Source organism: Pseudophryne corroboree, chromosome 1 (genome assembly GCF_028390025.1).
Source record: "Pseudophryne corroboree isolate aPseCor3 chromosome 1, aPseCor3.hap2, whole genome shotgun sequence".
Classification (NCBI taxonomy): Eukaryota; Metazoa; Chordata; class Amphibia; order Anura; family Myobatrachidae; genus Pseudophryne; species Pseudophryne corroboree.
The window spans coordinates 905,074,352-905,102,094 of NC_086444.1; the positions used below are offsets into that span (position 1 = coordinate 905,074,352).

At 47.4% G+C, this 27,743-nt stretch overlaps 1 protein-coding gene across 6 annotated transcripts in view; it reads right to left on the bottom strand.

Moving 5' to 3' along the window:
• The window catches only part of BBS7 (Bardet-Biedl syndrome 7), a 190,452-nt gene that overhangs the window by 95,269 nt on the left and 67,440 nt on the right, over positions 1-27,743 (bottom strand). For all 6 annotated transcript variants that reach the window (XM_063920256.1, XM_063920253.1, XM_063920254.1 and 3 more), the window contains 6 exons: positions 24,221-24,293; positions 7,963-8,079; positions 7,709-7,839; positions 6,288-6,372; positions 5,382-5,484; positions 5,078-5,270 (listed from right to left, as the gene is read on the bottom strand). In XM_063920256.1, the coding sequence (XP_063776326.1) occupies positions 5,078-5,270; positions 5,382-5,484; positions 6,288-6,372; positions 7,709-7,839; positions 7,963-8,079; positions 24,221-24,293 (702 nt within the window). The remainder of the gene's footprint in view (positions 1-5,077; positions 5,271-5,381; positions 5,485-6,287; positions 6,373-7,708; positions 7,840-7,962; positions 8,080-24,220; positions 24,294-27,743) is intronic.

Here is a 27,743-nt window from a genome sequence, read left to right on the forward strand (position 1 = left end):
CTGTCTTCCAGCTGCACTGTGAAGAGAAAATGGCGCCAATGTGCTGAGGGAGAAGCCCCGCCCCCTTTTCGGCTGACTTTCTCCCGCTTTTTCTGTGATACTGGCAGGGGTAATTTTACATCTATATAGCCTCTGGGACTATATATGATGTATATTTTGCCAGCCAAGGTGTTATTTATTGCCCTCAGGGCGCCCCCCCCCCCCAGCGCCCTGCACCCATCAGTGACCGAAGTGTGAGGTGTACATGAGGAGCAATGGCGCACAGCTGCAGTGCTGTGCGCTACCTTGGTGAAGACCGAAGTCTTCTGCCGCCGATTTTCCGGACCTTCTTCGTGCTTCTGGCTCTGTAAGGGGGACGGCGGCGCGGCTCCGGGAACGAACACCAAGGTCGGGTCCTGCGGTCGATCCCTCTGGAGCTAATGGTGTCCAGTAGCCTAAGAAGCCCAAACTACCACCTGTTAGGTAGGTTCGCTTCTTCTCCCCTTAGTCCCTCGCTGCAGTGAGTCTGTTGCCAGCAGATCTCACTGAAAATAATAAACCTAAATATACTTTCTTTCTAGGTGCTCAGGAGAGCCCCTAGTGTGCATCCAGCTCGGCCGGGCACAAGAATCTAACTGAGGTCTGGAGGAGGGTCTTAGTGGGAGGAGCCAGTGCACACCAGGTAGTCCTAAAGCTTTCTTTAGTTGTGCCCAGTCTCCTGCGGAGCCGCTAATCCCCATGGTCCTTACGGAGTCCCAGCATCCACTTAGGACGTTAGAGAAATATATATACACACTTCTCAAAAAAATAAAGAGAACACTTAAACAACACAATGTAACTCCAAGTCAATCACACTTCTGTGAAATCAAACTGTCCACTTAGGAAGCAACACTGATTGACAATCAATTTCACATGCTGCTGTGCTAATGGAATAGACAACAGGTGGAAATTATAGGCAATTAGCAAGACACCCCCAATAGAGAAGTTGTTCTGCAGGTGGTGACCACAGACCACTTCTCAGCTCCTATGCTTTCTGGCTGATGTTTTGGTCACTTTTGAAAGCTGGCGGTGCTTTCACTCTAATGGTAGCATAAGACGGAGTCTACAACCCACACAAGTGGCTCAGGTAGTGCAGCTCATCCAGGATGGCACATCAATGCGAGCTGTGGCAAGAAGGTTTGCGGTGTCTGTCAGCGTAGTGTCCAGAGCATGGAGGTGCTACCATGAGACAGGCCAGTACATCAGGAGACGTGGAGGAGGCCGTAGGAGGGCAACAACCCAGCAGCAGGACCGCTACCTCCGCCTTTGTGCAAGGAGGAACACGAGGAGCACTGCCAGAGCCCTGCAAAATTACTTCCAGCAAGCCACAAATGTGTATGTGTCTACTCAAACTATCAGAAACAGACTCCATGAGGGTGGTATGAGGGCCCGACGTCCACAGGTCGTTTGGCATTTGCCAGAGAACACCAAGATTGGCAAATTCGCCACTGGCGCCCTGTGCTCTTCACAGATGAAAGCAGGTTCTCACTGAGCACATGTGACAGACGTGACAGAGTCTGGAGACGCCAAGGAGAACGTTCTGCTGCCTGCAACATCCTCCAGCATGACCGGTTTGGCAGTGGGTCAGTAATGGTGTGGGGTGGCATTTCTTTGGAGGGCCGCACAGCCCTCCATGTGCTCGCCAGAGGTAGCCTGACTGCCACTAGGTACCGAGATGAGATCCTCAGACCCCTTGTGAGACCATATGCTGGTGCGGTTGGCCCTGGGTTCCTCCTAATGCAAGACAATGCTAGACCTCATGTGGCTGGAGTGTGTCAGCAGTTCCTGCAAGACGAAGGGATTGATGCTATGGACTGGCCCGCCCGTTCCGCAGACCTGAATCCAATTGAGCACATCTGGGACATCATGTCTCACTCCATCCACCAATGCCACGTAGCACCACAGACTGTCCAGGAGTTGGCGGATGCTTTAGTCCAGGTCTGGGAGGAGATCCCTCAGGAGACCATCCGCCACCTCATCAGGAGCATGCCCAGGCGTTGTGGGGAGGTCATACAGGCACGTGGGGGGCCACACACACTACTGAGCCTCATTTTGACTTGTTTTAAGGACATTACATCAAAGTTGGATCAGCCTGTAGTGTGTTTTTCCACTTTAATTTTAAGTGTGACTCCAAATCCAGACCTCCATGGGTTAATACATTTGATTTCCATTGATAATTTTGTGTGATTTTGTTGTCAACACATTCAACTATGTAAAGAACAAAGTATTTAATAAGAATATTTCATTCATTCAGATCTAGGATGTGTTATTTTAGTGTTCCCTTTATTTTTTTGAGCAGTGTGTGTGTGTATGTATGTATGTATCTATATATCTATCTATATTCGATATCTATATATCTATATCTATATCTATATATCTATATATATATATATCGTTATGGTAAGAACTTACCGTTGATAACGGGATTTCTCCTATGTCCATAGGTATCCACAGGATAACATTGGGATATGCCGGAGGGACAGCGGAAATGTCACCAAACAATCACGAGCTTTCTGGCCTCCCAGGATGCATCGGGGCTTCACCATATAATCCCACCCACTGACTCAGTCAAATCAGTTATTTCCACAGCAATTAGGCAGCAGCATCAGGTAGCAACCTATTCAGGCGATAAGAATACACATGCACACCCTTCCATGCAAGAGGGAAGAGGTTTAGTGATTGTAAAGATCCTCAAATCTGGTGCGTCAGGTGGGACCCCTGTGGATACCTGTGGACATAGGAGAAATCCCGTTATCAACGGTAAGTTCTTACCATAATGGTATATTTCTCCGGCTGGGTCCACAGGTTATCCACAGGATAACATTGGGATTCCCAAAGCCAGTTTTAGTGGTGGGGACGCTCCTGATTATACAGGAGAACCTTTCGCCCGAATTCAGCGTCATGAGAGGCAAAAGTATCCATGGCATAATGTCTAATGAATGTGTTAATGGAAGACCATGTGGCTGCCTTACAAAGCTGTTCTGCTGAAGCACCATGTTGTGCTGCCCATGAAGGACCTACCTTAAGTGTAGAGTGAGCAGAGACATTAGCCGGAGTAGGGAGATCAGCACGAGAATAAGCTTCTGAAATTACCATTTGGAGCCATCTTGCCAGCGTCTATTTACTCCCGCAGAAAGTCCCGATACCTGAAAAGCTGGGACTACAATCTCTTCGTTAAGGTGAAACTTTGAAACCACCTTCGGAAGATAACCAGAACTAGTTCTGAGAACTGCCTTATCTGGAAAAAAACTTAGGAAAGGAGACTTACACGGCAGTGCTCCTAAATCTGACACTCTTCTAGCTGACGCCATTGCCAGTAGAAAGAGCACTTTAGCCGTTAACCATTTAAGATTTGCTCTCTTAAGTGGTTCAAACGGAGGTCCCTGAAGAATTTTAAGAACCAGATTCAAATCCCATGGAGCTGCAGGAGGAACAAATGGAGGTTGAATATGTACAACTCCCTGAAAGAAAGTACGCACATCTCTGCAAATGTTATATCTGTCCCCCCTGCAGTGCACATGGTTTTGCCCAATTGCTAACAAACTTGATGCTGCGATCAACTCAGAATTACCCCCATTGTCTTATGAGAATACAATCAACCATAAAAATTACTTACAAGTACATGGGACAGTTGTATTTCTGTTTAACCAGTTTTCTCAGACATATCATGCAGAAAACAACAGTAATGTACAGGCCTCATATGCAATATGTACCAAAAATTAACAATTTATACTAACAAGTAGAGAGAATGTTTAGTACTGTATAACCCATTTCTCCATAGAGTGGGATACAGGGAGACTCACCACACTTCCATATCCATCAATACGCTCGCAAGACGCTGAGTGGATTCAGACGCTACTAGTGTACACTGCCGCTCTTGATGACTGATGAGAGACACACATGCTCTTTAATGGACACAGACGCTCATTGAACGATAAGTGTATGCAGACGCTTCTGTCTGCAACCGGGTCTAGGCGGAAAGTCTAGTGTACACCATCGCAGCGTCTAAGCTGCGACCAAGTACCCTCGTGGTTGTAACGTCTGAGCTGGAAGTGAAGTCATAAGTTCATGGACGGGAGACGCACAGAAACTGGTCATGAACTTGGGGGAGGGGCGGTCAGGAGAGCGTCTAACTCCCCCCGTTGACTTAAACTCTAAGGATCGCGGCCTCAACTAGTCCTTGCACCTATGATCCCTAAAGCAAGAGTGGCGGCGCATCAACCACTGTTTGTAGTCTCCTCCAATACAGTGAAGCTGTGTTCGGACCCCCTAGTAAGAGGAAACCGACTGACTTACCTTCTCCCCATGCTCCGGCCACAGCCTGGTTACGTCTGCTGGACCTGCTAGAATCATCCGACACAGAAGCCCGTCGAGACAGCACTATACCGCGAAGGTAAGCGTTGTTGCGACCTGGTGGAGAGTTGTTGGAGCGACTCTTTCTAGCATGCGTTTAAGACGCCGTTAAGAAAAGTCACTCAAAAAAAAACATAGTAAGACTATAAAAATAAAATTTTAAAAGCTTCAGGCTGCTATTAACTGCAGCCCTGTGACCATGGTCCGGCTACTGCCGCACCAAACTAAAAACTGATTTGACTGAGTCAGTGGGCGGGATTATATGGAGAAGCCCCGATGCATCCTGGGAGGCCAGAAAGCTTGTGACTGTTTGGTGCCATTTCCGCTGTTGCTCCGGCATATCCCAATGTTATCCTGTGGATAACCTGTGGACCTAGCCGGAGAAATAAATAAATATATATATATATATATATATATATATATATATATATCTGAGAAATATACATACATATTATAAGAAATGATGGGATATGTCAGGAATAGGCAACCTGTGGCCCTCCCACCACTGTGGAATACATATCCCAGCATACCTTGACACAGTTTTGATATTAATCCATGCTAAAACTATGGCAGGGCAAGCTGAGATGTGTAATACTCCAGCAGCTGGAGTGCCACAGGTTGCCTACCCCTGGCTCATGTCATACATTTGCTACGTACATTGCACAAATCTACTTTGCATTAATGGGCTTATTCTGTGGTTACTAACCTGTATCAATACAGTGTCAATAGCCATCTGGACCTCCAAGATGAGGCTGTAACTGGCATCATCCTTATTCAGAGTAAACTTGTCATTGACACTGAACACGGGCACTGCTGAAACCGCCGTGGTAGACTGAGACGAGTGCTGGTACCTCTCCCGCTCCTGAACAACCTTGAACTGCAGCTGCTCCAACTCGGCCCTGAGTATAAATATACAAAACTTATGCCATAAGGTATAACACATTGTAGTGTTATTTTCCCTAGATTATTACCCTTGTGTCTAATAAGATGAAAAAACTATTGGAACAGACCTTAGAGAAGCAATTTTTGTCTGCATTTCTTGGCTCATCTTCATCTTCTCCCCAGGACCAGCCTCCCGATGCACCGGCTCTGTAGTGAGTCCAGTCACCCATCCTGAGACACAGAAGTGGTAAGTACAGCGTTAATGTTCTCATCACACTGCTAACAGTTTGTAAACCAGAAAACCATTTTAATGGCACCTTTAACTACATTTGAAATATAGCAGTCTCATCATAACCAAACAACAGGGGTTTTATTCCTGTCTTGTTCCGTTTCACTAAATACTTTTTCTATTTTTGTAGCCTATGCAAGTGACGTTTTCTGGACACTCAGGTCTTTCTTTTGACATCACAATATAACACATAAAAATAATTTTCTTAAGACAATGCATAAACATAAAACGTAATACGCACATTTCCATAAGGCCTTCCAAATAGTTTCAGTGGGGAAGTCAAGATCCATTTTTAAACATTTGTTATGCGGAGAGCACACATGTACAGAAAGAATACGAAGCATATGCCCCTGGCATCTCTGCAGCAATATAATACTGCATAAAGTGACGTTAAGCTAACAGTCACACCAGCAAACAGTGACATAACAGCGAGATGCAGGGTAGAACTGGTCAGCTTTCCACTATTCAGAGGCGACCAAGACATCAGAATTATAGCAATAGATTTACAAAAGAACCATAATGCAGAAGGTATGCATCTGCACTGGGATACACAGTGTTAACCTGGTTCTCAAGCTACAGTAAGAAGAGGAGGTGGTCTGAAACAGCCATGATCAGTTAAAACCATTTAAAAGGCAGTTCAGGCTTGAAACTGACGTAGATAATTAGTTGCCACAGAACTGTACAGAATCTCAGATGTGAGCACAATTGTCTGCATATGAAACCAGGCAAAGAGGAACTGACTTACCAGAATATGTTGACAGTATGATTTCATCATAACCTTCCTTCCATACACAGCCTCCCTGGATGGAGGTAATACTTTCTGTCAAAGCCTAACAAAAACAAAAACTATGTTTAAGCAACAAAATCACACACACCACCAATCTTTTAATATCCTTCTCTTAACAATGTATATTAGTAGTAGCTGGCACCAGAATCCCACCCAAAGCAGAGGAGAGCTGTTACAGACACTAACGTAAAGGGAGATCTATCAAGCCTTCGAAAGATTGGAGAAATAGAAAAGTGGAGAAGTTGCCCATAGCAACCAATAGCTAGCACTTATCAAGTACATTCTATAAAATGATAGGTACAGTACAAGCTAACTGGTTGCTGTCGGCAACTTCTCCGCTTGTCCATTTGTTAGAAAGCTTGATACATCTCCACAATCTCTTAACTAATATAAAGCAGCATGCGCTGAAAATATGCAAAGTACTGAAATTACTTCAAGACCATGACGACTGAGTGCTCAGGACTCCTTATATATTGCAGAGGAAATGGCCTGGGGCCTCTTACAGTCATTCCAGCAGTCGGCAATGGGACATATAAATACGTTTTCTCATCATTTGTAGACATAAATTACACATTTTCCCTGTCTTAGCCTATTCTATTTTGAAACATCCTGATAATTTGTCAGCTCTCTGGTATAGCAGGTCGCAATACTGACTTGCAACACCATGGCTTCTATTTTGACCAAGGCACAATCAAGCCTTTGAGTGTATTAATAACCAGTAATGGATTAGAATGTTTATTACATTGAATAGTTTCCCCTGTATATTGATTGATACGATAGAAAAAAAGGAGTTAAAATCTCACGTGAACCTGCTTAAACAAGCCCATATTGTCCAAAACGGTTTCTTTCACAGCTATAAGACTTAGGGGGACATGTACGAAGCAGTGATAAAAGTGGAAAAGTGAGCCAGTGAAGAAGCTGCCCATGGCAACCAATCAGCTGATCTGTATACGTTTATAGTATGCAAATTCTAAATGTTATGTCAATCCTGATTGGGCTCCATGGGCAGCTTCTCCACTGACTCACCGCTCCAGTTTTATCACTGCTTAGTACATGTCCCCCCAAATTTCTTATCAGCCTCACCAACAGCCCTGGTAGGCAGAGTGCTTACTCTACTTTTGGTTGACCCCGATTGTACATTACTTGCATCAATTGTAAGCTCAGAAGGGCAAAGTAGACTTGGCTATTATAGGAAGAATGTTAAGTAGCGATTTATTTTTGCTGCCTACGTTATATGATGTATATGGAGAGTTATCAGCCTACATACATGACTGTGTTCATATAGGGATTTTATGAAATTAGACCCACTGATTAAAAGGATATCATATATCACACAATATCATTGTTAGAACAGATAGTAACTACAGCTAAAGACTTACATGTTCGAAACGCAGAATGGGTTCATTTGCACTGTCAAAGCCATATACCTCTACCATCCCATCATCCCGACCAACCAGCAAGTCCTGCACGCCATCGCCCACAATGTCAAAGTTATCAATGCACAAGATGCCTAGTGATGCACACAATCAGACAAATTGATTAGGGATCTACAGAGTTAGTTTTATTTCTGCAGGTTAAGAATAAAGACACAATGCGTAACTACGTATAAACCATGTTGCTGTGTCATACAAACCTCCTCTTTTCTTCTCATTTATTATATCCCACTTGGGCACAGGTGAATCTTTTGCTATGTGAATTAATCCAATCTTTCCATCTGATGTGCCATACAAAAGCTCTTCTCCACTGTCACCTATTATAGAAAGTGCCACACTGTTATTCAAGAGTCACTACCTATGAGCTTTCCAGAATGCTGCATTTTTCTGGCCGGTAAAACATGGCATTCTGAGACATCAATCAAATATCAACAAAAAATCAGCTTCACAAAAACGATGAAGTACAGTAGCAAAAAAACTTTCTAATGATTTAATAATAATGAAGAAAAAAAACAGAAACACATACTAATCCTATTAGGGACTAATGCAACTCAATGAATAATTCCATACATACCCAATTAACGTATCAGTGGAAAAGAATTTCATGGAATTAATTAGAAATCATCTATTTTGCTTGTATTTAATAGCAGCCTTGGCTTGGCTTAAGTAAAAGAGGATTTCTAGAATTCATCATTAAATCCATTTCTCTGGATATACCTTGGAGTGTAGAGGGCGATTTCCCAGAGCAGGCACTTCTGCAACTAAACTTGTTTGCTGCCATCTCCACTCCCTCTACAAGCTTGGATTTTAGTTTATAACTCACCAACCCCACAGCGGAGATCCGAATAAAGCAATGAAATGAGAACACACACTCCCCACAAAGAGTGAAAACCTAACAGAGTGAAAGGAGGGTTAGGAACGCGGTGTCCCTCAAATTGATACAGAGAACCTAATGTAATGGAGAGTTCCAAAAATCATCTTTTCTCTATCATCCAATTTGGGGGACGTTCAGATACTCTGGGAATGGATCCAAGCCGCCCAGGAAGAGCCCACCGATCTTGTAGAATGGGCCTTCAGAGACTGTGTAACAGGTAAGGCTGCCGGCACATAGGCCTGTTGGATAGTAAGCCTAAGCCAATGAGCAATGGACTGCTTCGAAGCAGGACAACCCTTTTAACGTGCATCATAGAGCACGAACAAGGAATCCATCTTTCTGATCCGAGCCGTTCGCTTGACATAGATCTTCAAGGCATCCAATGCCTCCGGAGGAGCAGAAGTGTCAGAACTGGATGGAACCACAATAGGTTGATTCAGGTGTAACGCAGAGACAAGCTTCGGCAGGAACTGCTGCCTAGTCCTGAGCTCCGCTCTGTCCTCATAAAAGACCAAGTATGGACTTTCACACGATAAGGCCCCCAATTCTGAGACACGTCTAGCAGAAGCCAGGGCCAGTAACATCATCGTCTTCCACGTGAGGTACTTGTCTTCTACCGTCATCAGAGGTTCAAACCAGGAGGACTGTAGAAATTCCAACACCGCATTCAAATCCCATGGTGCCGTAGGCGGCACATAAGGAGGTTGTAAGTGGGAGTGCCCCTTTCAAGAAGGTCTGAACTTCTGGCAACAGTTCCAATTTCTTCTGGAAGAAAATGGAGAGAGCTGAAATCTGAACCTTAATGGAACCCAGACGTAAGCCCTTATCCACACCAGCCTGCAGGAAACGTAAGAAACGTCCCAAGTGGAAATCTGCAGGTGGATACGTGCGTTCCTCGCACCGAAAGACATATCTTCTCCAGATATGATGATAGTGTTTTGACGTCACAGGTTTCCTGGCCTGAACAATGGTAGCAATAACCTTTTTGGAAAGGCCCTTGTGAGCTAGGATGTTCCGCTCAACCTCCATACTGTCAAACGAAGTCAACGTAAGTCCAGGTCGACGAACGGTCCTTGTTGAAGATCTCTTCTTAGTGGTGAAGGCCAAGGGTCTTCAACGGACATGTCCAATAGACCGTGTACCATGCCCTCTGAGGCCAATCCGGGGCAATCAGAATTGCCTGGACTCCTTGATTTCTGATTCGCTTTAGCACCTGTGAGAGCAACGGAATCGGAGGAAACAGGTAGACCAGCCATTAAGGCCAAGGCGATGTCAGTTCTTCCACTGCCCTCGCCTGAGGGTCCCTGGTCCGCGAGCAATACCAGGGAAGTTTCTAGTTGAGTCGAGAAGCCATCATGTCTATTTGTGGGCATCCCCACCGGTGGACGATCTGCTGGAACACCTGATGGTCGAGTCCACACTCCCCGGGGTGGAGGCCGTGACGACTCAGGAAGTCCGCTTCCCAGTTGTCCACACCCGGAATGAAGATTGCCAACATTGCTCTTGCATTTATTTCCGCCCAGAGGAGTATCTTTGACACCTTTTTGTCCCTCCTTGCTGATTGATGTACGCCACTGCTGTGGCATTGTCCGACTGTACTTGGATCGTGTGATCCCTGAGCAGAGGAGAGGCCTGAAGCAGAGCATTGAAGATCGCCCGAAGTTCCAGAATGTTGATCGGAAGGAGGGCTTCGTGGCCTGACCACCTGCCCTGGAACTGAGCCCCCTGGGTGACAGCTCCCCATCCTCTCAGACTCGCATCCGTCATGAGGAGGGTCCAATCATGAAACAAGAAACTCCGGCCTTCCAGGAGATTGGAGGACTGCAGCCACCACAGGAGAAAAATCCTGGCCTGAGGTGACCGCCGAATCATCCGGTGCATCTGAAGATGTGATCCGGACCACTTGTTCAGAAAATCCAATTGAAATGTTCTGGCGTGGAACCTCCCATATTGGATCGCCTCTTATGAAACGACCATCTTCCCCAACAATCTTATGCAAAGATGGATGGATACTCGAGCAGGTAAAAGCACCATGTGGACCATCTCCTGAAGTGTTCTCGCTTTGTCCTCCGGGAGGAACACCTTCTGGGCCACAGTATCCAGTAGCATCCCCAGGAACAGGAGCCGCTGAGTTGACTCCAAGTGGGACTTCTGTAAATTGAGAATCCACCCATGGTGTGACAAAAGTTGGATAGTGCGGTGGATATGGAGCAACAAAAGCTCCCTGGATCTTGCTTTTATCAGAAGAAGATCATCCAAGTAAGGGACAACATTGACCCCCTGGACCATCATCTTCGCCATTACCTTTGTGAATACCCTCGGAGCTGTGGACAAGCCGAAGGGCAGTACCTGGAACTGGTAGTGATCCTCCAGTAGAGCAAACCTCAGCTAAGTCTGATGAGGTGGCCAAATTGGAATATGAAGGTAGGCGTTCTTGATATCCAAGGAAACCATGGATTCCTGGACTTCCAGGACCGCAATCACTGCTCTCAAGGATTCCATTTTGAACTTGAAAACCCTTAGGTAAGGGTTCAAGGACTTCAGTTTAAAAATGGGCCTTCCCGAACCGTCCATTTTCGGTACCACAAACAGGTTGGAGTAATAACCCTTGCCTCGTTGTGGTACTGGTACAGGAACAGTGACATGGGACTGGACCAACTTTTATATGGCCTGTTGCAGCGTAACTTGCGTATCATCCAAAGCTGGTAAGCTTTTTTGAAAAATCGTTGGGGAGGAGCATTGTCGATCTCCAGCTTGTAGCCCTGAGAAATGAGGTCCCTGACCCAGGTATCCTGGCAGGAAATCTCCCACACGTGGCTGAAGTGACGCAATCGAGCTCCCTTCTCGAGATCCCCTCGGAGTGGGTGGGCACCGTCATGCTGAGGACTTAGTGGAAGCAGAACTGGTGCTCTGTTCCTGAGAACCGGTGTTTGCAGGTCTTTTTGTCTTACCTCTGGTGCCTCTATCCGCATTGGAGGCCCCTCTGGCCCTAGATCGAAATCTGTTAGACTGAAAGGAATGAACAGATGGCCCCGGGTAGGAACGCCTAGCCGGCGGGGACCCAGAGGGGAGAAATGTGGATTTCCCAGCAGTGACTTTGGAAATCCACATATCCAACTCAACCCCAAAGAGCCATTCCCCAGAAAAGGGAAGGGATTCTACACTGCACTTGGACTCTGCATCCGTTATCCACTGACGCAGGCCTTGTGCCCTGCTCGCCGACACTGCCTTGGCAGAAGTCCTAGCATTAATATTGCCCATCTCCTTGAGAGAGTCACACAGGACGCGTGCAGTGTCCTGAATGTGCTTCAGGAGAGTCACCGTAGTGACCAGAGGCATATACCCAGAGAGGCCCTCCTGGATTTGAGTAGCCCACGTACGTATGGCATGGGTCATCCAGCAAACCCGCTATGACTGGCCTTTGCGATACACCTGCTGCTGTGTAGATATACTTTAGTGTATTCTCTATTTTTCTGTTCCCAGGGTACTTTATGGTAAAGGAGCCCGGAGCAGGCAGCACCGCCTTTTTTGACAGTCGAGAGACTGATACGTCAGCTCCCGGGGTTTTCCAGAATTTCCTACCTTCATGAGCAAATGGGAAAGTGTGCAAAAATCTTTTTGACACTTGGTATTTTTTTGTCTGGATTTTTTGCAGGCTAATTTAAATAGGTCATCTAACTCTGCAGAATCAGGGAGAGTGACATTAGGCTGGTTTTGTGGAAAGAAAAACAACCGCTGTGATGCAGCGTCCTCTAGAGGGAGCTTTAACACGTCCAGTATAGCCAGAATAACGGGTTCAATACCCTGAGCAGAAGCGGAATCCCCATTAATGGGATCCAAGTCATCCCCATCCTCCTGTATTTCCTCATCTGAATCGAGCAGGTAAACCACGCTTTTGTGGTCCTGAGCTAGAGAAAGGGGGTCTGTGTAACATCTGCTCTAGCAGCTAAGTCTGCAACAGCCTGTTGTAGTTGCTGAGTTTTCTGAACATTAACAGTGAGTTGTGATGACATATCAGACATCATAGTCTTAAGAGCCCCTAACCAGGAGGGCTCTGGACCCTCTCCTTCCAGACCCTTCACTGATTTGTGAAGATTGGCTGCATTGTTCACATGAAACAGAATCGGTAGATAAGGGAGAGAATCTGGTGTGGCATACACTGCATAGTTTGTGTTGACCCATATTTACAGTAATCACAATGACATACACACAGACAGTAGTACTTATCAAGCCTGCCCTTACTGTATGTGAGAGGAGACACACAGAGAGAGACACCAGAACACCCCTACTGTACAGTCCCAGTGAGGCTGTCAGCTTACTATATCACAGTGAAACACTAATGATTTCTGTCCTGTATAGGACACAGATTGTGTACAACAGGGCTGGCCAAACCGGTCCTCGAGATCTACCAACAGTTCATGTTTTCCAGGCCTCCTGGAGATCTGTAGAATTGTCAGTTAGGAATGAATGCAGCACATCTTAATTAGTAATGACTACACCTGTGCACCATCTAGGTGGTCTGGAAAATGTGTACTGTTGGTAGATCTCGAGGACTGGTTTGGCCAGCCCTGGTGTACAATAACGGCTCTCCCCCTTTGCTACACCGTGTACCAGCTTTCCATCATGTCTTGTGAGCCAGGAAGAGCTGTGTGTGCTTGCTGCTGCTGCATTAAACAGAGGAAGGCACCAAAATGCCTCTGTTCCCACTCTGAGGTAGCTACACCCCCCTACTGGCACCGTAGCTACAATGATTTTTATACTGGCAATGTCTCCTATTATGCTTTAAAACATCACAAAAGTGCTAGTGTAAGCTATTCCAAGCCAGTTTACGTGGGGGGCTCTAGCGGGTCCCCCCCAGGAGAGTCCCGTATGCCGCGCCCGCGTTCAGTCGCACTGTGAACCAGGGCCCCCGGTTTGTACTCACCACTGACCAGGGCCGTAACTAGGGATCCGGTCTCTAGGTCGACACTATCTAGGACGACCACTAGTGGTCGACAGGGTTTCTAGGTCAACAGGTCAAAAGGTCGACATGAGTTTTTCACGATTATTTTCTTTTTTTTAACCTTTTCATACTTAACGATCCACGTGGACTACAATTGGGAATGGTAACCTGTGCCGAGCGTAGCACCTGTGGTGCACTAATTGGGGTTCCCGGTCACTCTACGAAGAAAACGACACAAACCCTCCCCCCATAAAAAACTCATGTCGACCTTTTGACCTAGACCATGTTGACCTAAAAACCCTGTCGACCTAGAGACCCTGTCGACCAATAGTAGTCGACCTAGTTACTATCTACCTTCCATACCACCCTCCCGTAACTACGTGTGTGCCAGCGGTGCCTGGCACACAGCGCAGTCACCCTGAGGGCGCAACTACCCGCTTACCCATTCAAGAGTGCGGCATTGTAATGAGTCAGACTCATTCATTACAAGCCGCCCGTGATGTGTGCTGCGGCTGCTGCCACCGGAGTGAGGGGAGGAAGAGGAGGGAGGGGGACTCTGGAGCAGCAGCAGCGCCCCTCACAATTGCCTGCTGCTGCAGTCCCCAAGGAAGCAAGGCGGAGACTCCGCACAGCAAAACCTATTGGGGGGGGGGGGGATGTGACAGGCTGTGTGTGTATAGGAGCTAGTGGGGGCAGGCTGTGTGTGTATAGGAACTGGGGGGAACAGGGTGTGTGTGTGTGTGTGTGTGTGTGTGTGTGTGGGGTGACAGGCTGTGCGTGTGGTGACTGGAGGGGACAGGATGTGTGTGTGTGTGTGTGTGTGTGTGTGTGTGTGTGTGTGTGTGTGTGTGTACAAGAACTGGTGGGGAACAGGCTGTGTGCGTGTGGTGACTGGAGGGGACAGGCTGTGTGTGTTTGTATATAGGGACTGGTGGGGAACAGGCTGTGTTTGTGTGTGTATATATAGGGACTGGTGGGGGACAGTGTGTGTGTGTGATACTTGCCTACTCCCGGTTCACCCAGCCACCCATATTCCCCACTGATCCGGCTCCAGTGCTAATGTGATGCGTGTGCGGCACGGATGAGTGATGTCATAATGTTTAAGGGACCAATTTTGGGTAACAGAGCAGTGGTCTTGCTCGGAAGCTGTACCCTGACTCCAGCACTAACATCACCTCCCTCATCCTTCTTCCCACTGCATCACCAGCAAGAACCCCCGCGTGTACCGCAGGAAGGAGCAGTAAGTTGGTGAGCAGAGGCCAGCTGGAGCCCTACATCAGCAACAGCTTCTTATCGGGGGTGCTGCAGGTGGTTATGGCAGCAATCACATGGAGTCCAGGACCAGTCGTAACTATGCTGGAAGAAGGAGGTGAGCGGTTACAGGCAGTTGTCATCATAGTGCCACTGCTGCCCTGACTGCTCTCACTCACCCTGTGCCAGTCCCTAATAGCTGTAAGTGTCTGTACTACATGCCAACGCATGTAAACAGGGCTGAGGTTTTTCATGAGCGCTGTGATTGAATGTCCTATTTCCACTCACTATTTAATTGTTATAGAACATACAGTATATAATGTTTTGGAGGTAATATATTTGGACTGCAATTGAGCGCACAGATGTGAATGCAAATAAACAGTGGTGTGTCTATTTAAACTTTTGTGAGAAACCTCACTGTATGATTTGGAGTCATTGGGACATCACTATGGTTGAATATTTTACAGAGGGCCATATCACATATTAGTCCTATTTAATTCTCTCACACAATGAAGTGCAGAATGAAAATTTACATCTGAACTTTACAAGTATATATTTTTCGGACATACTTATTACTTTTTGAGGGTCAGAACACGCTTATTGGGACAGTCTTTATTAAAACATACTGTAGTGTAATATATATAACATCCCCTGACGGGGACTCTGCCTGACGTAATGTGTAAAAGGGGCTCTACCTGGAGTAGAGGCGCTACTGTGCAGCTTAATTTGAATAATGTAAACTACTGTGCAGAGTAATAAAAAAATAAGATTTTACTCACCGGTAAATCTATTTCTCGTAGTCCGTAGTGGATGCTGGGACTCCGTAAGGACCATGGGGAATAGCGGCTCCGCAGGAGACTGGGCACAACTAAAGAAAGCTTTAGGACTACCTGGTGTGCACTGGCTCCTCCCTCTATGACCCTCCTCCAGACCTCAGTTAGGATACTGTGCCCGGAAAAGCTGACACAATAAGGAAGGATTTTGAATCCCGGGTAAGACTCATACCAGCCACACCAATCACACCGTATAACTCGTGATACTATACCCAGTTAACAGTATGAATAATAACTGAGCCTCTCAACAGATGGCTCAACAATAACCCTTTAGTTAAACAATAACTATATACAAGTATTGCAGACAATCCGAACTTGGGATGGGCGCCCAGCATCCACTACGGACTTTTACCGGTGAGTAAAATCTTATTTTCTCTGACGTCCTAAGTGGATGCTGGGACTCCGTAAGGACCATGGGGATTATACCAAAGCTCCCAAACGGGCGGGAGAGTGCGGATGACTCTGCAGCACCGAATGGGCAAACTCTAGGTCCTCCTCAGCCAGGGTGTCAAACTTGTAGAATTTAGCAAATGTGTTTGACCCCGACCAAGTAGCTGCTCGGCAAAGTTGTAGAGCCGAGACCCCTCAGGCAGCCGCCCAAGAAGAGCCCACCTTCCTCGTGGAATGGGCTTTCACTGATTTAGGATGCGGCAGTCCAGCCGCAGAATGTGCAAGCTGAATCGTACTACAGATCCAGCGAGCAATAGTCTGCTTTGAAGCAGGAGCACCCAGCTTGTTGTGTGCATACAGGATAAACAACGAGTCAGTTTTCCTGACACTAGCTGTCCTGGAAACATAAATTCTCAGGGCCCTGACTACGTCCAACAACTTGGAAGCCTCCAAGTCTTTAGTAGCCGCAGGCACCACGATAGGTGGGTTCAAATGAAAGGCTGATACCACCTTAGGGAGAAACTGGGGACGAGTCCTCAATTCTGCCCTATCCATATGAAAAATCAGATAAGGGCTTTTACATGACAAAGCCGCCAATTCTGACACACGCCTGGCCGAAGCCAAGGCCAACAGCATGACCACTTTCCACGTGAGATATTTTAGTTCCACGGTTTTAAGTGGCTCAAACCAATGTGACTTTAGGAAATCCAACACCACGTTGAGATCCCAAGGTGCCACTGGAGGCACAAAAGGGGGCTGAATATGCAGCACTCCCTTAACAAAAGTCTGAACTTCAGGTAGTGAAGCCAGTTCTCTCTGGAAGAAAATCGATAGAGCCGAAATCTGGACCTTAATGGAACCCAATTTTAGGCCCATAGTCACCCCTGACTGTAGGAAGTGCAGAAAACGGCCCAGCTGAAATTCCTCCGTTGGGGCCTTCCTGGCCTCACACCACGCAACATATTTTCGCCAAATGCGGTGATAATGGTTTGCGGTCACTTCTTTCCTAGCTTTAATCAGCGTAGGAATGACTTCCTCCGGAATGCCCTTTTCCTTCAGGATCCGGTGTTCAACCGCCATGCCGTCAAACGCAGCCGCGGTAAGTCTTGGAACAGACAGGGCCCCTGCTGCAGCAGGTCCTGTCTGAGCGGCAGAGGCCATGGGTCCTCTGAGATCATTTCTTGAAGTTCCGGGTACCAAGCTCTTCTTGGCCAATCCGGAACAATGAGTATAGTTCTTACTCCTCTTCTCCTTATTATCCTCAGTACCTTGGGTATGAGAGGAAGAGGAGGGAACACATAAACCGACCGGTACACCCACGGTGTCACTAGAGCGTCCACAGCTATCGCCTGAGGGTCTCTTGACCTGGCGCAATATCTTTCTAGCTTTTTGTTTAGGCGGGACGCCATCATGTCCACCTGTGGCCTTTCCCAACGGTTTACAATCAGTTGGAAGACTTCTGGATGAAGTCCCCACTCTTCCGGGTGGAGGTCGTGCCTGCTGAGGAAGTCTGCTTCCCAGTTGTCCACTCCCGGAATGAACACTGCTGACAGTGTTAACACGTGATTTTCCGCCCATCGGAGAATCCTTGTGGCTTCTGCCATCGCCGTCCTGCTTCTTGTGCCGCCCTGTCGGTTCACATGGACGACTGCCGTGATGTTGTCTGACTGGATCAGTACCGGCTGGTTTTGAAGCAGGGGTTTTGCCTGACTTAGGGCATTGTAAATGGCCCTCAGTTCCAGAATATTTATGTGTAGGGAAGTCTCCTGACTTGACCATAGTCCTTGGAAGTTTCTTCCCTGTGTGACTGCCCCCCAGCGTCGAAGGCTGGCATCCGTGGTCACCGGGACCCAGTCCTGTATGCCGAATCTGCGGCCCTCTTGAAGATGAGCACTTTGCAGCCACCACAGCAGAGACACCCTGGTCCTTGGAGACAGGGTTATCAGCCGTTGCATCTGAAGATGCGATCCGGACCACTTGTCCAACAGGTCCCACTGAAAAGTCCTTGCATGGAACCTGCCGAATGGAATTGCTTCGTAGGAAGCTACCATTTTTCCCAGGACTCGCGTGCAGTGATGCACCGACACCTGTTTTGGTTTCAGGAGGCCTCTGACTAGAGATGACAGCTCCTTGGCTTTCTCCTCCGGGAGAAACACTTTTTTCTGTTCTGTGTCCAGAACCATCCCCAGGAACAGTAGACGTGTCGTAGAAACCAGCTGTGACTTTGGAATATTTAGAATCCAACCGTGCTGTTGTAGCACCTCCCGAGATAGTGCTACCCCGACCAACAACTGCTCCCTGGACCTCGCCTTTATCAGGAGATCGTCCAAGTACGGGATAATTAAAACTCCCTTTTTTCGAAGGAGTATCATAATTTCGGCCATTACATTGGTAAATACCCTCGGTGCCGTGGACAGACCAAACGGCAACGTCTGGAATTGGAAATGACAATCCTGTACCACAAATCTGAGGTACTCCTGGTGATGATGGTAAATGGGGACATGCAGGTAAGCATCCTTGATGTCCAGTGATACCATGTCATCCCCCTCGTCCAGGCTTGAAATAACCGCCCTGAGCGATTCCATCTTGAACTTGAATTTTTTTATATATGTGTTCAAGGATTTCAAATTTAAAATGGGTCTCACCGAACCGTCCGGTTTCGGTACCACAAACATTGTGGAATAGTAACCCCGTCCTTGCTGAAGGAGGGGCACCTTGACTATCACCTGCTGGGAATACAGCTTGTGAATTGCCTCTAGCACTGCCTCCCTGCACTGCCTCCCTGCCTGACGGAGTTGTTGGCAAGGCAGATTTGAGGAAACGGCGGGGGGGGGGGGGGGGGGGGGGGGGAGACGTCTCGAATTCCAGCTTGTACCCCTGAGATACTACTTGAAGGATCCAGGGATCCACCCGTGAGCGAGCCCACTGATTGCTGAAGTTTTTGAGACGGGCCCCCACCGTACCTGGCTCCGCCTGTGGAGCCCCAGCGTCATGCGGTGGACTTGGAGGAAGCGGGGGAGGACTTTTGCTCCTGGGAACTGGCTGCATGCTGCAGCTTTTTCCCTCTACCTCTGCCTCTGGGCAGAAAGGACGCGCCTTTAACCCGCTTGCCTTTATGGGGCCGAAAGGACTGTACCTGATAATACGGTTCTTTCTTTGGCTGTGAGGGAACATGGGGTAAAAATGCTGACTTCCCAGCTGTTGCTGTGGAAACGAGGTCCGAGAGACCATCCCCGAACAACTCCTCACCCTTATAAGGCAAAACTTCCATGTGCCTTTTAGAATCCGCATCACCCGTCCACTGCCGAGTCCATAATCCTCTCCTGGCAGAAATGGACATTGCACTTATTTTAGATGCCAGCCGGCAAATATCCCTCTGTGCATCTCTCATGTATAAGACTGCGTCTTTTATATGCTCTATGGATAGCAATATAGTGTCCCTGTCTAGGGTATCAATATTTTCCGACAGGGAATCTGACCACGCAGCTGCAGCACTGCACATCCATGCTGAAGCAATAGCTGGTCTCAGTATAATACCTGAGCGTGTATATACAGACTTCAGGATAGCCTCCTGCTTCCTATCAGCAGGCTCCTTTAGGGCGGCCGTGTCCGGAGACGGTAGTGCCACCTTTTTTGACAGACGTGTGAGCGCTTTATCCACCCTAGGGGATGTTTCCCAACGTGACCTATCCTCTGGCGGGAAAGGGTATGCCATTAGTAACCTTTTAGAAATTACCAGTTTCTTATCGGGGGAAGCCCACGCTTCTTCACACACCTCATTTAATTCCTCAGATGGGGGAAAAACCACTGGTAGTTTTTTCTCCCCAAACATAATACCCTTTTTTGTGGTTCCTGGGGTAATATCAGAAATGTGCAACACATTTTTCATTGCCTCAATCATGTAACGTGTGGCCCTATTGGAATGTACATTTGTCTCATCGTCGTCGACACTGGATTCAGTATCCGTGTCGACATCTGTGTCTGCCATCTGAGGTAGCGGGCGTTTTAGAGCCCCTGATGGCTTTTGAGACAGCTGGGCAGGCACAAGCTGAGAAGCCGTCTGTCCCACATCTGATATGTCGTCAAACCTTTTATGTAAGGAGTTGACACTTTCACGTAATTCCTTCCACAAGTCCATCCACTCAGGTGTCGGCCCCGCAGGAGGTGACATCACATTTATCGGCACTTGCTCCGCCTCCACATAAGCCTCCTCATCAAACATGTCGACACAGCCGTACCGACACACCGCACACACAGAGGGAATGCTCTGACTGAGGACAGGACCCCACAAAGCCCTTTGGGGAGACAGAGAGAGAGTATGCCAGCACACACCAACAGCGCTATATAACACAGGGATTAACACTATAACTGAGTGATTTTTCCCAATAGCTGCTTGTATACACAATATTGCGCCTAAATTGAGTGCCCCCCCTCTCTTTTTTACCCTATGTAGTCTGGAAACTGCAGGGGAGAGCCTGGGAGCGATCCTTCCAGTGGAGCTGTGAGGGAAAATGGCGCCAGTGTGCTGAGGGAGATAGCCCCGCCCCTTTTTCGGCGGACTTCTCCCGTTTTTTTCTATGTATATCTGGCAGGGGTATTTTACACATATATAGTCTCTATGACTATATTATGTGTTTTTTTGCCAGCCAAGGTACTTAATATTGCAGCCCAGGGCGCCCCCCCCCCCCCAGCGCCCTGCACCCATCAGTGACCGGAGTGTGAGGTGTGCATGGGAAGCAATGGCGCACAGCTGCAGTGCTGTGCGCTACCTTGTTTGAAGACCGAAGTCTTCTGCCGCCGATTTCCAGGACCATCTTCTTGTTTCTGGCTCTGTAAGGGGGACGGCGGCGCGGCTCCGGGAACGGACGATCGAGGTCGGGCCTTGTGTTCGATCCCTCTGGAGCTAATGGTGTCCAGTAGCCTTAGAAGCCCAAGCTAGCTGCAAGCAGGTAGGTTCGCTTCTCTCCCCTTAGTCCCTCGTAGCAGTGAGTCTGTTGCCAGCAGATCTCACTGAAAATAAAAAACCTAAAATAAACTTTCTTTTTCTAGGAGCTCAGGAAAGCCCCTAGTGTGCATCCAGCTCAGCCGGGCACAAAATTCTAACTGAGGTCTGGAGGAGGGTCATAGAGGGAGGAGCCAGTGCACACCAGGTAGTCCTAAAGCTTTCTTTAGTTGTGCCCATTCTCCTGCGGAGCCGCTATTCCCCATGGTCCTTACGGAGTCCCAGCATCCACTTAGGACGTCAGAGAAAGTGGTATTATTTTTGGTCACAAAAGAAGTCAAGATAAAGTTGGACCCATTTCTAGATCCTCCCACCCCCTCTACCTGCCCCCTGGACCCCCCTCCCCTCTCCTCCGATCCCACTCCCCCAATGGCTGCTCCCACTTTGCTCACCTCTTCAACCTATCACTCTCTACTGGCATCTTTCCCTCACCATTCAAACATACCCTGGTTTCACCTATTCTAAAAAAAACCTCCTCGACCCTTCATCACCCACTAGCTACTGCCCCATCTCTCTTCTCCAGTTTGTCTCCAAACTACTTCAACGGCTGGTTTACAGCCGTCTCACCAGCTAGCTTTCTGACAACTCTATCCTTGATCCACTACAATCTGGCTTTCGCCCACTCCACTGAGACTGCCCTGGTGAAAGTCACCAATGACCTGCTTTCGGCAGGGGCCACTTCTCTCTGCTTATCATTCTGGACCTCTCTGCTGCCTTTGACACCGTGTATCATCCTCTCTTCCTCCACAGACTCCAAAACATTGGCCTTTCTAGCACTGTCCTTGACTGGTGTACCTCTTACCTCACTTTCACGCTGCTTCTCTGCGTCTGCCTTCGGCTCCACCTCACACCCTTCCATCCTTCCTGTTGGTGTCACTCAGGGTTCTGTCCTCGGACCCCTTCTGTTCTCCCTTTACACCTCTTCCCTGGGTGCACTCATTAACTCCATTGGCCTTCAATACCACCTCTATGATGATGACATACTACCTCTCCTCTCCTGATCTGTTCCCCACTGTCCTCTCTCAGGTTTCCAGCTACCTCTCCGCCATCTCCTCCTGGATGTCTGAGCGCTCTCTGTAGCTCAACATGGACAAAACTCAATATCTTTCCCCCAGCCGGAGTAACACCAACTACCAATATCTCTATCCCTGTTGACAACACCATCATCTCTCCATTCCCCAACTCCGCTGCTTGGGCGTCACTCTTGACTCTTCCTTCTTTGCACCCCACATCCAAGCTCTGGCGCAATCCTGTCGGTTCCAGCAACATTGCTTGCATCAACCCATTTCTCTCCCAGAGTGCAACTAAACTTATCATCCACTCACTGGTCATCTCACGGCTCAACTACTGCAACGTTATCCTCACTGGCCTCACTCACTCCCATCTCGCTCCCCTCCAATCTGTCCTCAACTATGCAGTTAGGCTTATCTTCCTCTCCCGCCACTCCACTTTTGCCATACCCCTTCAACAAAATCTGCACCGCCTCCCATTCCCCTACAGAATCCTCTTCAAACTCTTCACCCTCACATACAAGGCCATCTCTAATTCCACTGCTCCCTACATCTCCAACCTCCTCTCCCTTCATACTTCCTCCCACCCCCTACGGTTGGCCAATGACCGTCGCCTCTCCTCTACCCTGGTCGCTGCTTCCCATACTCGAGTTCAAGATTTTTCCCAAGATTCAAGATTAGGCTGCAAAAAAACCAAGAAAATATACCCGAGAGACAGCGCGAACCTTAGGAGTGGCCAAATCAACAGTTTGAAACATTCTGAGGAAAAAAAAACAGAAGTACATCACAACGATGAGCTCAGCAACATATATAGGTCTGGAAGTCCACAGAAGACAGCAGTGGTGGATAATCACAGTATCCTTTCTATGGTAAAGAACAACATCCATCCAAGTGAATAAGACTCTCAAGGAGGTAGGCATATCCAAGTCTACCATACAAAGATTATTTCAGGAGAACAAATACAGAAGGTTCACCACAAGGTGCAAATCATTCATAAGCCTCAAGAATAGAAAGACCAAATTAGACTTTGCCAAAAAAAAAAAAAAAATCATCTAAAAAAAGCCAGCCCAGCCCTGGAACACTGGACAGATGAAACTAAGATTTACCTCAATGATGGGAAGAAAAAAGTATGGAGAAGGCTTGAGATGGCTCATGATCCGAAGCATACCACGCTGGAGGCAGCGTGATGGCATGGGCATGCATGGCTTCCAATGGTACCGAGTCATTACTGTTTATTAATGAGGTTACAGAAGCAGCCGGATGAATTCTGAAGCGTATGCAAAGTTGATTGGACGGCCCTGCACAGTACAGATGGACAATGACCCAAAACATGCTGCAAAAGTAACCCAGGAGTTTTTTTCTAAAGCAAAGAAGTGGAATATTCTGCAGTGGCTGAGTCAGTCACCTGATCCTAACCCGATCAAGCATGCATTTCACTTGCTGAAGACAATGCTAAAGGCAGAAAGACCCACAAACAAACAACTGAAGACACCAGCAGTAAAGGCCTGGCAACGCATAACAAAGGAGGAAACCCAGCATGTGTTGGGTTCCAGACTTCACAGTCATTCCCTACAAAGGATTCTCGACAAAGTATTAAAAATGAATTATTTTTTTTTGGAATATGTAAATTTGTCTAATTACAGTTGAGCCCCAGTTGCAATTCCTAAATGTTTCATACAATATTTTTGTTCAACCCCTTCAATTGCATCTACATTGTTTGATTTCAAATACACTGTGGCGGCGTAGAGCCAACATTAGGAAAATTGTGACAGTACAAATATATATGGACCTAACTGTATATCATCATCCCCAAATATGATGATAGAGAATCTGTTTTTTTTTCATGATGGAGTGACATGGATTATTAGGCACAGCAGCACCTGTGTGTAATAAGGATGCATGTTGTGCAAACCCAACCATCCCAAAAAGCAGATATTAGTCCTGTTTATTTTAATACAGTACATAAAGGTTCTATAAGTTTATATTCAAACACATACACGGCCAACGAACAGCATCTAGAAGGAAGCACATGCTACTTTGTAGGTCTGGTTCTGGATACAGTCGTCATTTCTACTAGGGTTGTCATATTAGCATTGTTTCACCAGAACATCTAATGTTTGTTTGCTACAACAGGGGGAAGCCATAAAAATACTCACCTCCATTTCCCCCATTCAAGGCCAACACTGAAGGTGCACCAGGAACTTCAACTTCGTACATTAGATCAGAGCCCTTGAAGAAAAAAGAAGAACCTAAACTGGAATAAACACTAATCAAAACAGACGCCATTGGCATTATTACGCTACAGCATGATAAACTCAAACAGTTTTAGCTGTACTTCAAATTAATCAGTAACTGGACCAAAAATGGTTAGATCACAATTTGAAGAATAAAAGCACACTGCATGCATCAGACGTACACATCACATTACCAAGATGTACAGTAAATGGACATGCAGCTGGAAACCTTAATGGCAAATAAGAATTTGATTAATTATTTTCCAATTTAATTTCTTATAGCTTCCCTTTCTATTTTGTGCCAAAGCCAAGGACTAGGCAGTCATGCAGTCAGCCCTGGTTGACCCTATAATCTGAAAGCCTTGCTGTTTGTACCATTTCCAATACATATTCATGTATATGGTCATTGGAAAAGTCCATCTAAGCTCATACAGCCAGAATGGCAAAGGGAAACAAAAAAAAAACAAAAAAAAAATAAGAATTTACTTACCGATAATTCTATTTCTCGGAGTCCGTAGTGGATGCTGGGGTTCCTGAAAGGACCATGGGGAATAGCGGCTCCGCAGGAGACAGGGCACAAAAAGTAAAGCTTTAGGATCAGGTGGTGTGCACTGGCTCCTCCCCCTATGACCCTCCTCCAAGCCTCAGTTAGGATACTGTGCCCGGACGAGCGTACACAATAAGGAAGGATTTTGAATCCCGGGTAAGACTCATACCAGCCACACCAATCACACTGTACAACCTGTGATCTGAACCCAGTTAACAGTATGATAACAGCGGAGCCTCTGAAAAGATGGCTCACAACAATAATAACCCGATTTTTGTAACTATGTACAAGTATTGCAGATAATCCGCACTTGGGATGGGCGCCCAGCATCCACTACGGACTCCGAGAAATAGAATTATCGGTAAGTAAATTCTTATTTTCTCTATCGTCCTAGTGGATGCTGGGGTTCCTGAAAGGACCATGGGGATTATACCAAAGCTCCCAAACGGGCGGGAGAGTGCGGATGACTCTGCAGCACCGAATGAGAGAACTCCAGGTCCTCCTCAGCCAGGGTATCAAATTTGTAGAATTTTGCAAACGTGTTTGCCCCTGACCAAGTAGCTGCTCGGCAAAGTTGTAAAGCCGAGACCCCTCGGGCAGCCGCCCAAGATGAGCCCACTTTCCTTGTGGAATGGGCTTTTACTGATTTTGGCTGTGGCAATCCTGCCACAGAATGTGCAAGCTGAATTGTACTACAAATCCAACGAGCAATCGTCTGCTTAGAAGCAGGAGCACCCAGCTTGTTGGGTGCATACAGGATAAACAGCGAGTCAGATTTTCTGACTCCAGCCGTCCTGGAAACATATATTTTCAAGGCCCTGACAACGTCAAGCAACTTAGAGTCCTCTAAGTCCCTGGTAGCCGCAGGTACCACAATAGGTTGGTTCATGTGAAATGCAGAAACCACCTTAGGTAGAAATTGAGGACGAGTCCTCAATTCCGCCCTGTCAGAATGAAAAATTAAGTAAGGGCTTTTATATGATAAAGCCGCCAATTCTGACACACGCCTGGCTGAAGCCAAGGCTAACAGCATCGACACCTTCCATGTGAGATATTTTAAGTCCACAGTGGAAAGTGGTTCAAACCAATGTGACTTTAGAAAACTCAACACCACATTGAGATCCCAAGGTGCCACTGGAGGCACAAAAGGAGGCTGTATGTGCAGGACCCCTTTTACAAATGTCTGAACTTCAGGTACTGAAGCCAGTTCTTTCTGGAAGAAAATCGACAGGGCCGAAATTTGAACCTTAATGGACCCTAATTTTAGGCCCATAGACAGTCCTGTTTGCAGGAAATGAAGGAAACGACCCAGTTGAAATTCCTCTGTAGGGGCCTTCTTGGCCTCACACCACGCAACATATTTACGCCAAATGCGGTGATAATGTTTTGCGGTTACGTCCTTCCTGGCTTTGACCAGAGTAGGGATGACTTCTTCTGGAATGCCTTTTTCCCTCAGGATCCGGCGTTCAACCGCCATGCCGTCAAACGCAGCCGCGGTAAGTCTTGGAACAGACAAGGCTCCTGCAGTAGCAGGTCCTTTCTTAGAGGTAGAGGCCACGGTTCGTCCGTGAGCATCTCTTGAAGTTCCGGGTACCAAGTCCGTCTTGGCCAATCCGGAACCACGAGTATAGTTCTTACTCCTCTCCTTCTTATGATTCTCAGTACTTTTGGTATGAGAGGCAGAGGAGGGAACACATACACTGACTGGTACACCCACGGCGTTACCAGAGCGTCCACTGCTATTGCCTGAGGGTCCCTTGACCTGGCGCAATATCTGTCCAGTTTTTTGTTGAGGCGGGACGCCATCATGTCCACCTTTGGTTTTTCCCAACGGTTTACAATCAGGTGGAAGACTTCTGGGTGAAGTCCCCACTCTCCCGGGTGAAGGTCGTGTCTGCTGAGGAAGTCTGCTTCCCAGTTGTCCACTCCCGGAATGAATACTGCTGACAGTGCTATCACATGATTTTCCGCCCAGCGAAGAATCCTTGCAGCTTCTGCCATTGCCCTCCTGCTTCTCGTGCCGCCCTGTCTGTTTACGTGGGCGACTGACGTGATGTTGTCCGATTGGATCAACACCGCCTGACCCTGAAGCAGAGGTTTTGCTTGACTTAGGGCATTGTAAATGGCCCTTAGTTCCAGAATGTTTATATGAAGAGACGTTTCCAGGCTTGACCACAGGCCCTGGAAATTCCTTCCCTGTGTGACTGCTCCCCAGCCTCTCAGGCTGGCATCCGTGGTTACCAGGATCCAATCCTGAATGCCAAATCTGCGGCCCTCTAGTAGATGAGCACTCTGCAGCCACCACAGGAGAGACACCCTTGTCCTTGGCGACAGGGTTATCCGCTGATGCATCTGCAGATGCGATCCGGACCATTTGTCCAGTAGATCCCACTGAAATGTTCTTGCATGGAATCTTCCGAATGGAATCGCTTCGTAAGAAGCCACCATTTTCCCCAGGACCCTCGTGCACTGATGCACTGAGACCTGTCCTGGTTTTAGGAGGTTCCTGACTAGCTCGGATAACTCCCTGGCCTTCTCCTCCGGGAGAAACACCTTCTTCTGGACTGTGTCCAGAATCATTCCTAGGAACAGTAGACGTGTCGTTGGAATCAGCTGCGATTTTGGAATATTTAGAATCCACCCGTGCTGACGTAACACTACCTGAGATAGTGCTACTCCGACTTCTAACTGTTCCCTGGATCTTGCCCTTATCAGGAGATCGTCCAAGTAAGGGATAATTAAAATGTCTTTTCTTCTTAGAAGAATCATCATTTCGGCCATTACCTTGGTAAAGACCCGAGGTGCCGTGGACAATCCAAACGGCAGCGTCTGAAACTGATAATGACAGTTTTGTACTACAAACCTGAGGTACCCTTGGTGAGAAGGGTATATCGGGAC